The 10,071-nt window shown below is 51.7% G+C and overlaps 1 protein-coding gene across 1 annotated transcript in view; it reads right to left on the bottom strand.

Moving 5' to 3' along the window:
- Window positions 1-10,071, bottom strand: part of Abcc6 (ATP binding cassette subfamily C member 6) — a 50,985-nt gene that overhangs the window by 7,031 nt on the left and 33,883 nt on the right. The window contains exons 19-24 of the mRNA XM_005366922.1: window positions 8,935-9,010; window positions 7,109-7,235; window positions 6,165-6,372; window positions 3,198-3,508; window positions 2,847-3,046; window positions 635-761 (exon numbers count right to left, since the gene is read on the bottom strand). Coding sequence (XP_005366979.1) covers window positions 635-761; window positions 2,847-3,046; window positions 3,198-3,508; window positions 6,165-6,372; window positions 7,109-7,235; window positions 8,935-9,010 — 1,049 coding nt within the window. The remainder of the gene's footprint in view (window positions 1-634; window positions 762-2,846; window positions 3,047-3,197; window positions 3,509-6,164; window positions 6,373-7,108; window positions 7,236-8,934; window positions 9,011-10,071) is intronic.

The raw sequence follows: 10,071 nt of genomic DNA, 5'->3' as shown, positions 1-10,071 counted from the left end.
GGTGTGTGTAAGGGGAGAATTGTGTGTAAGTGTGTGCAAGGTACAGTGTAAGACGGTGTGTGTAAGGGGAGAATTGTGTGTAAGTGTGTACAAGATACAGGGTATGACAGTGTGTACAAGGAGAAAATTGTATGTGTGTGCAAGATACAGGGTAAGACAGAGTGTGTAAGGAGAGAATTGTGTGTAAGTGTGTGCAAGATAAAGGTAAGACAGTGTGTGCAAGGAGAGAATTGTGTGTGCAAGATATAGTGTAAGATGGAAGAATGTGTATGTAAGAGTGTGTGAGTGTGTAGACTATGTCTAAGAGTGTGTATATGTGTGTAAGAGTGTGCAAGAGACTGTGTGTAAGAGTGTGTATGTGTGTTTTGTGGACACAGGCATTCTAACCCAGCACTGCATACTGTCAAGTACTAACAATAAACACCCCACTGGACACCTCTCAACCTTCTGCCTGTCTCTCCTAACCGGAAGAGGTAGAGTGCTGGACCATTACTTGGATGGGCACACAGAGGGTCTTGAGCCACTTGCTTGAGGTCAAACAAGGTTCCCTAGTGCTGGGCAGTGGGAAACACTCCAGCAGGGCCCGTCTGTCTCTGTTCTGCCTACCTCCAGCAGGGGTGGGATGCAGAAGTACCTGGAGGGCAGCTGAGACTGAGAAGCCCACGAGGCCGGCACTCAGGTGAGCCTTGCTCAGCACAGCACACAGAGTGGCCACGAACACCAGGCCATTCCCCAGGAGCTCCAGGTTGGCAGCCAACCACCTGTGGAGGAAAGCAGGGCTCAGCAGGACAAGCAGGACCCACTTCTCTGGTCATGATAGACTCTCAGCACCCACTGGGGGCCCCACAATAGGACCTAACTGCCTTGCCCAGTGACCCAGCCGAGGGCCTGGCACATGTTGGGAGTTGCACAGATTTGGAGACCACCCTCTCCCTGGTGGGTGTTTGGCTACATGTACACGTGTGTACGCAAGTCAGAGGTCAGTCTCAACTGTCATTTGTTGTTTAATCTTCGGCACAGTGGCTGCGCCTTAATCTGCTGCCAGTTCAGCCAGTTATTGCGTCCGTGCAGTTATGACCTGCTTCCGGCATCCGCCTGGCCACTCAGGCTGAGGCTGGTGGGAATTCTGTTCCCGTAGGCACCGGCTCTGCCTCTGCTAAAGGTAGCATTAACTAAATCTCTATCATCCTATTTATAAATAAATCTTGAGCTTCAAAGGCTGGGGCGAAAACCTGCTAGCTCAGAGAGGCTGAGTAGCAACTAGCTGACCTTTTCCCTTTGCTGGTGTCTCCCAAAGAGAGCATCCTTCTGCTCTGCCAAACAAAAAAAGCTGCACCACTCCAAATCCCTCCCACTCCGTTGCATCTATCTCTTCTCGGTGCTCTCTGACCCTCTATGATTGCTTTCTGTTAACTAGCTGCTAACTTGGCTTCCTGACCCAAGGTTAACTTTATTTAATTAACGCAAATGCAAACTCGGGGTTCACAGTGTGATCGAATGTCCCCCAACAGTCATTCCTCAGGTGTCATCCACCTTGAGGGTTTTTTTTTTTTTATCTGTCCTGGAACTCACTCTGTTGAACTCAGAGATCCGCCTGCCCCTGCCCCTCACCCCAGTGCTGGGATTAAAGGCACACCCAGCAGGACGAAGCTCTTCCTTCCTGTTTTAAGACAGGGTCCCTCATTGGCTTAGAACTCATCAAAAGAGTTAGCTGGCTGCCCAGTGAGCCTCAGGGACCCACGTGCCTCCAACCCAAGCCCTCGCTCCCAAGTGCTGAGATGACGGGCTCATGCCACTATGCCTGGATCATTGGTAAGGTGAGTTCGGATATGGGCTTGAGCCCACACCCTCTTACTTCAAAGGCAAGCTTGTTACTCATGAGCCGTCCCCAGCCCTGGCCTACCTCCTCATGAGGTCAGCTCCAGCACTCTCCTGGGAGCCTGCCCTGACTGTGTTTCTCTTTCTCTCACACCCACTGACCTCCTTTCCCTTGTTTCTCTCACCAGACACATCATTTGATGTCACCAACTGTTGTCACCATTAGGAGTCCTGGGCTCCATGGGGACAGAGATCTTGTTTTCTCTGTCTCTAGATCCAGTCCACAGCTCAGCACGAAGTATGTGCTCAACAGTATATTCTGAACAGGTAGATCCAGCACGCACCTCTCACTGGGTTCTGCTCTACCATTCGTTTGTCTGCTCGTTCATTTAACAGATAGTGAGCGGGTATTATAAGCAGACACGCTCAGGGAGCTCGGGACCTTGACGGAACAAGTACCTATTATGTCCCTGGGAGCATCACAGGTGATGCCTGGTCTCCCGGCTGCAAGGGAAGACGACACTGTTTCCATTTGACAGCTGAGGAAACCAAGGCTCCGGAAGGGCTGGAGCAGGACCAGGTTATGCAGTACACATGTTAGAAGCAGGCTTCTTGGAACTGCTGGATCCTCAAAGCTGCCCGAGTGTGACAGCAGTTGAGTGAGTGAGGCTCAGAGACGTCGGGTAACTTGTCCAGCATCTACCTGCTTGAAACAGCCGAGCCAGAAGTCGACCCCATATCATTCTCTCCCAAAGGAGATTAAGGACGTTTGATACCAGCTGCCTTGTCACCAAGGAAACAGAGGTTGGGACTGTTGTCTGGCAACCATGCTTCTGTTTGTACCTCCAGTCCACTGGATGTCAGAGACCCTGTCTGCTCTGTGTGCTCAGGTGGTCTGAGTGGGACCCAGCCTCAGACTGTCCCCAGCTTGTAGGACTGTGCTCAAGCCATTTGACCCCTCTAACCATGCAGCTCAATTTTTGCGGGGAGAGCTTTCCAGGTGTACTCTGATCCCAGGCTCTTCCTACCTGTCAGCCACCAGTCGCGGGAAACTGACCCTCTGGTTCTCATCCATAAGGGCGTCGTGCTGTGCTGTGAAGGGTCCCTGAGCCTGGAAGGCCCTGACTACCGGACTGCCCTGGAAGGTCTCAGCCATATGGGAACACACAGATGAGTAGGTGGCCGACTCCAGGCGTCTCAGCTGGCAAGATGTGGCCACATAGAGGCTCTGTGGTGGGAGGGGTACAGGGACGCTGAGAGGGAGCTCTTAGAGAACAGGGAGGAGCAGGTATCCTCTGTTGTCAGCCTGCTTGGTGGTGAGGCAGAACAGAGGGCCACTAAGAGACCTCAGCAAGATCTGGGCTCTGAGCTCTCCATACCTGAAACCCGGCATAGAGGAGCATGAGCGGCAAGATGGCCACCATGGCCAGAGGTGTGGCCATTGACACCGCTAGGCCGACCTCCAGAAGGCCAAAGGCATAGGTCAGCAGCATCCTCAGCTTGTCCGGGATGTCCACATCCAGCGTGTCTGTCTCCTTGGAGAAGCGGTTCATCAGTCTCCCGACAGGCGTGCACTCAAAGAAGCCGATGGGACAGCGAGCTACATCCCACAGGAGGCTCCGGAAAAGCAGAGCGGAGGCTCGGACCCCTCCCAGGAACACCGCAGCCATGGAGGCAAACAGTCCGACGGCTGCAGAGGGGACTTTGAGTAGAACCTGCTGCTGGGTTGGGGCAGGTCTCCCAGCACCCGGTGACTGTTGTATGACCTACTACTGGGGTGTAGCATAGGGTTTCCCCAAACTCATGCCTACCCCAACCTCCAAATGCAGCCTTATTTAGAAATACAAGTTTCATAGGTACAATAAAAAAATATTCTAGATTTTGGGCAGGGACTACACCTGTGTCCTTCTAAGAACTGGACACAGACAGGAGGCAGATGCGCAGACACAGATAGAAACTGGAGTGGTCGGCCACAGCTAAAGGAAACAAGGGGTCAAGAAGCCACCACATGCAGAAGAGGCTGCAAGAGGAGGGGACTCTACTGTCAATCATGGTCTCACACTACAGTGAGGGCAGTCACCTGACTCAGCTAGCCAGTCAGAACACGCCAGCCATGTGGGTCACTGTGATTGGTTCGTGATGGTCACCTGACTTGTAAATGGCCAATCAGAGCTTCCCTGGTGGATGCAGGCTGAGCTGGAGCAAAGTGCTGTGGACTGGGGATGTTGAGGTGGCCTGTTGCCGGCCAGGTACTACTGGGTCTTTGGCACCTGCTCCTAAGGTCCCCCCACCCCCACCCCAGGCTTCTCCAGGACGCAGCTCCTCTGCTGGCTGGGCTGTGGGAGAATACCTTTCCTTGATTTTAGAGACTGTCCAGTTCTTTTGAGATGGGGGGGGGGCTCATGTAGCCCAGGCTAGCCTTGAACTTGTGATGTAGCAGAGGATAACTATAAACTCCTGATTCCCCTGCCTCCACCTCTGGAGTGCTGAGACTTCACAGGTGTGCCACCACCCCAGGCTAGCCCGAGGTAGCCAACATGCAGCTGCGTGCCACCCAAACGTGAGTTCAAGTTCATTCCAGCTTAGTTGATTGACAGCTCGTGCTAGTGGATGCAGTGACCGTCTTAAAAGTAGCTTTTCCCAGATGAGACAGCAGGTTTACAGACATAAGGGTCCCTGGGTCGGGGAGGCTCATGGCACCTTCCTGACGTCACCATAGTCCTAGTAAATTGTGCTGAGGGTGCTTTGTGTTTGCAGTGCTGAGGACTGAAGCCAGGATCTCACACATGCTAGGCAAGCACTCTATGCTAAGCTATATCCTCAGATGCCCCCGTTTACTTAAAATTTACATTTACTTTGTGTGTGTGCGTGCGTGTGCGTGTGTGTGTGTGTGCGTGTGTGTGTGTGTGTGTGTGTGTGTGTGTGTGTGGATGTGTCCATGACATAGCATGTATGTAGAAATCAGAAGACAAGCCGTGGAAGTCTGATCTCTCCTTCTTCCACAGGGTTCCCAAGAGTTATGTCAAGTCAACAGGTTTGGAGGAGGCTGTCTTTGCACTGGGCCACCACGCCTGTTTTCACTTATTTTGAGACAGTATCTCACTAAGTTACCTGGGCTGTCCTTGAGCCCAGGGTGGCCTTAAACGTGTAACTATGCTATCTTCAGCCTCACAAGTAGCCAAGGATACAGGAGTGTGTCACTATTTCTGACAAATTCAACTTTCCTGATGGGGCCAGACCTGCATGTTTCTTTTTACTGTGGCCATGTTTGAAATGTCGGGGAGTCAGGCTAAGGACAGGGGAGTCTGGAATAGGGAGGATGAGGGTTTACAAGGGCACCATAGATGATCCTTGCAGGGACATGAATGCCCAGTACCCCGAGTGTGGGGTTGTGAGGACTGCTATAGAAACAACGAAATAGTGCCACTGCACAAGTCAAGATCCTTGATGCGATATGGCAGTATCACTTCACAGCCCGGTGTCCACGGCAAAGGGCACATGGGAGCCCTTTGCACCTTGCCTTCTGGCAGAGGTGAGCCTGTGATCACTTCAGGAGTTATTGCTATTTTAATAGAAGGAGTTGAGCGTGCAGGTGCACACCAGCAGTCCCAGCATTTGGGAGGGAAGTCGGGGATCTTGAGTTTGCGGTCAGCCTGGGCTCTGAGGAAAGACTGCCTCGAAATGAACAATAAATTGAGCTGGGCTGGCGAGAAGGCTCAGCAGAAGGACTCGCCACCAAGGCTGATGCCTGGGCATACCAATTTTGGGATCTGTGTGGGAGAAGGAGAAAACCCACTCCTATGGGTGTGACCACACGTATGTGTACTGTGGTGTTCACGTGTCCGTGCACACACTGAAAATAAGTAAATAAACAGACAAGTGTTTTTAAAAAGTTCCTGAGAAGAAAGGAAGGAAGGAGGGAGGAAGGAAGAAGGAAAGAGGGAGGGATGGAGGGAAGGAAGGAGGGGAGGAAGGAGGGGAGGAAGAAGGGAGGGAGGGAAGGAAGGAGGGAAGGAGGGAGGAAGGAAAAGAAAGAAAGAATGAAAAAGAAAGAGGAGAAAATGGGGCAGTGAAAGAGACCAAAGAGAGTGCCCTGGGGAGGGGTTGTGGCCTGGGTTCAGCTGTGATGAATGTTGCTATCTGGAGGTTTGGGGCAGGTGATTGAGGCCATTAGCTGGCTAACTTCAGGGACACCTTCTTAGTAGGAGAGAGCTGTCCTCAGGCCCTCATTCCCTCCAGGCTACATTAAGGACCTGGGATGGTTGCTCCTAGAATGTCCTGAGCAGACATCCAAGGACAGGAGAGGGTGGAGTGGGAGCAGAGCTTTGCTCACTGACATAGGTTACCTTGGAGACAGCCCAGGAGTCCAAAGACCCAGCCACGCAGGGCTGTATGCTTCTGCCGTCCGTCCACGACCGGGTCATCAGCCCAGAGGCTTAGCCAGTAGCCCTGGCAGAAGGACGCCACTTGCTGGCAGAAGAAGAGAAACAGGGTATAGGTGCACAGGGGTGTGCCCACCGCCTTCAGGTAGCTCAGGTACGTGGTGGTCTTCACCTGTGAGACACACAGAGGAAGAGATAATGTGTTGGGTCTAGGTCAACTCAAGTTCCCAAAGGCATCGTTAGCAAAGCCTCACTGGGCATCTTTCTACAGACTCCTGCCTCAGGACCCTTCTGCTGTAGATCCATGTGAGCCTTAGCTACCAGCTGATCTGGGTGGTGGAGGAAGGACAGGTGAGGGATGCACACATGGGTTAAGGATGGGCTGTGGGAAAAGGTAAGGTGGTTGGGAGAAGAGAAATGATAGTATGTCTTTCAGATTTGAGCTTCCTTAGACTGGAGTGTTGTCATAGAGACACGGACCAGCTCCTATACATGCTGGATCCTTCATCTTTAAAATGAGGCTATTACTACCTGGAGGTGGTGGCATATGCCTTTAAGCCCAGTACTCGGGAGACAGAGGCAAGTGGATCTCTGTGAGTTTGAGGCCAGCTTGGTCTACAGAGTAAAGGAAGGAAGGGAGGGAGGGAGGGAGGATGGTAGGAAGGACAGAAGGAAGAAAGGGAGGGAGGGAGAAGGAAGGAAGGAAGGAAGGAAGGAAGGAAGGAAGGAAGGAAGGAAGAAAAAAGAGGCCATTACCGTCTGACTTTTAGGGGAAGGAGTAGGGCGAGGTGGGAGATTGTAAGGATTAAGAGACAGGAAGGTTAGAATCCCATTGGGCCCTAGTAGGTGTTTAGGAAGGGTGAGTGCCGTCCCAGGGTGCAGACTGAAGCAAGGACACTGGTGGTTACCCGGCCATACTGCACGCTGTCCTCTTCTGTTGTCAATCCTGTCCCCTTAGGGTCATCCAGAGAAGGCTCTGTCTGTGCCTCTGAAGTGGTGCTGTCCTTCATAGCAGCTGACTCGATGGGCCTGAGCCTGTCATCCAGAGGAGATCAGGACATGTTAGTGTATCTTCCCATAGGGGACCATGAGTCCCTTCACGGGCTAGCCAGTGAGCTCTGCAGTATTCTTTCTAGCTCTCCTCAGGAGGGGGTGGGGGAAGGTGTGCATTCATGGATGTGTGGGTGGATGGATGAAAAGAAGGATGGATGGACACATGGGTGGGTGGATAGAAAATGGATGGGTGGATGCATGGGTGGATACATGATCTAGGCATGACACTTCCCTCCTACATGGTACCCAGCTCCATCACTCTAGAGTCAGACAAGTCCCCTGATGCCATTTCTAAACAGGAAACTCTGTCTCCCAAAGTTTCACTTTGGCCTAAGCTTTGCTCCAGTTTCCCCTGCTGTTGACCCTTAGACTCAACAGTCCAGCTTGTCTGGATGTCACTTTTTTTGCATTCTGATGCTGAAGATATTTGCATTTCTGTCATCTATGGAAGTGTGGACAGATTTAGCTGTTCTGTGCTTCAGTTTCCCTAGCTAAAAGTGGGGCTGCCCATCATTTAGTACCCGTGTGTTGTTTCCCTAGCATTACCTGTCATTTACTATTTCCCATGAATCATCCCACCCATCCTTTTCCCTCTCCATCCATCCAGGCCTCTTTCCTGCCCTCCCCACCCACCCAGCATTCTTCCATCTGTCCGTTCATCCAGGTAGCCAACCATTCACCCTCCCATTAATCCATGCCCCTTCTCTCTTTCCTTCTGCTTTTTCGAGACAGGGTTTCTCTGTAGCTTTGGAGCCTGTCCTGGAACTAGCTCTGTAGACCAGGCTGGCCTCGAACTCACAGAGATCCGCCTGCCTCTGCCTCCCGAGTGCTGGGATTAAAGGCGTGCGCCACCACACCTGGCCTCATCCATGCCTCTTTTAATCTTTCCTTCTGTTCCTTCGTTCATTCATCCCCCATCTGCTTTTATCCTTTCTTCACTCTCCCCATGCACACATCTGTCAGTTCATGCCTGAACATCTCCCTCCTCCCTTCCTCCCTATTAAACATCCATCTCTCCACCCATCCCACATCCACATCTGCCCTTCTACCTCATCTTACTCAGCTTCCTGTGCATCACACTGCCACTAAGGGTCACTCTCAGGGTGCCAGCTGTCATGATGTCAGAGGATCTGTCCCCACCTTCAGTATCCACAAGGTCCAAAGACCCTCAGCCTCCCTCATACACTCGCCCACCTGCTGCTATAGAAACCCATACTGCCTGGTACATGGTGGCCTGTTGTTGTCAAAGTCCAGCTTCACAGTGAGTCACATGTGCCCTGGACACAGAGGACTGGTAGGAAGGGAGGCTCCCTCTTGGTGACCCCCATCTGTGTACTCGGCCAGGCTCCAGCCCAGCCTGCCCTACAGAATGGGAAGAGTGCAGCCTAGCCCTGCCATTTCCAGCCATGTCGAGAAGCTTTCCCGGGAGCCAGCCTGCCCTGCTCTACTGACTGGCATCACCTGCTTGAAGGACTTGTCTTAGAACTGGCCATGAGGAGCTTAGTGCCTTGTTAACTGGCAGATAATTTGGGATGGGTGACTTATCCATCACTGAGCCCATGGGGTATTCAAAGGCAGCTCCACCCGTGAGTTTGGCTGCCCCTCTGCCTGAGGTACAGGAGCCATAGCATCCGGTTTGCCCTCAGCCTGGGCCTCTCTTGCTCGGCACCAGAGAACCCACCTTTCTGGTCTGCTCTTGGGCCTCTCACTTCCAAGAAAACCTCCAAGGTCATCACTGGTGGCCTCAGCATGTGTACCTGCAAGGGTCAGGGATATCAGTGAAGGGCATACCAGGGAATTCAGATACCGGCTGGGACACTCACTGCTGCCGTGCCCTAGCCTCTCTGGAAAACACTTCCTAGCATGGTTGCTGCTGCTGCTCTGGCAACCTTTCTCTGCTCTCGACCTTTCCCTGGGGTCATGCAAAAGCATCGCTCATTTATCCTCATTCATTCATTCACCCAGTCATTCATTCAGAAGATACTGAGCACACGCTATGGAGCTGGGAAAATAGCACGCTGCCCCTGCATCCTTATCACACTTGCTCAGGCAGTTTATTGTGCCTAGCTTGTTCTTTCCTTGCTAACTCAAATGATATCTCAGGTGCCAAATTCCCCAGGAATAACCTCCCATCTGATGTTACCCATGTTGGGCCAGAAATATAAGCAGAAATATAATAGCTTAGCTCCAGATCTGTGAACAAGAAGTAGCCGCTATTACGAACCACTGAAATGTGGGTGATGTTTGTTACACAGCATTGTCACAGCAAAAGCTGTCCAATACAAATGTGCAAGTTCTATGCTCAAGGTCCCATCTCCAAGCTCACGATGACACAGCGAGTCAACAGTTAAGTGTTGTGGTGGTTTGAATGAGAATGAACCCCAGAGACTCACACATTTGAAGACGTGGCCACCAGTTGTTAGAACTATTTGGAAAGGATTGGGGAGTGTGGCCTTGGAGGAGATGTGTCACTGGGGGCAGGCTTTGAGAATTTTCAAAGTAGGAGTCTTTTTTAGTCTCTGTCTGTCTGTCTTGTGATTTGTGTCTCAAGATGTGACCTTTTAGCTACCATGCCCGCCTGCCTGCCGGCATGCTCTCTATCATGATGGTCATAGACTCCAACCCTTTGAACTCTAAGCCCCAAATAAACTCTTTTCTTCTCTAAGTTGCCTTGGTCCTGGGGTCTTATCACAGCAACAGAAAAAATTTAAGACAGTTTTTTGTATTTGTATGTATGTGTAGGTGTGTGTATGTGGGCATGTATGTGTAGGTGTGTGTATGTGGGTATGTATGTGTAGGTGTGTGTATGTGGGTATGT

The sequence above is a fragment of the Microtus ochrogaster genome, unplaced genomic scaffold (assembly GCF_000317375.1).
Source record: "Microtus ochrogaster isolate Prairie Vole_2 unplaced genomic scaffold, MicOch1.0 UNK14, whole genome shotgun sequence".
Taxonomy (NCBI): domain Eukaryota; kingdom Metazoa; phylum Chordata; class Mammalia; order Rodentia; family Cricetidae; genus Microtus; species Microtus ochrogaster.
This window is presented reverse-complemented; position numbering and strand designations above follow the sequence as displayed.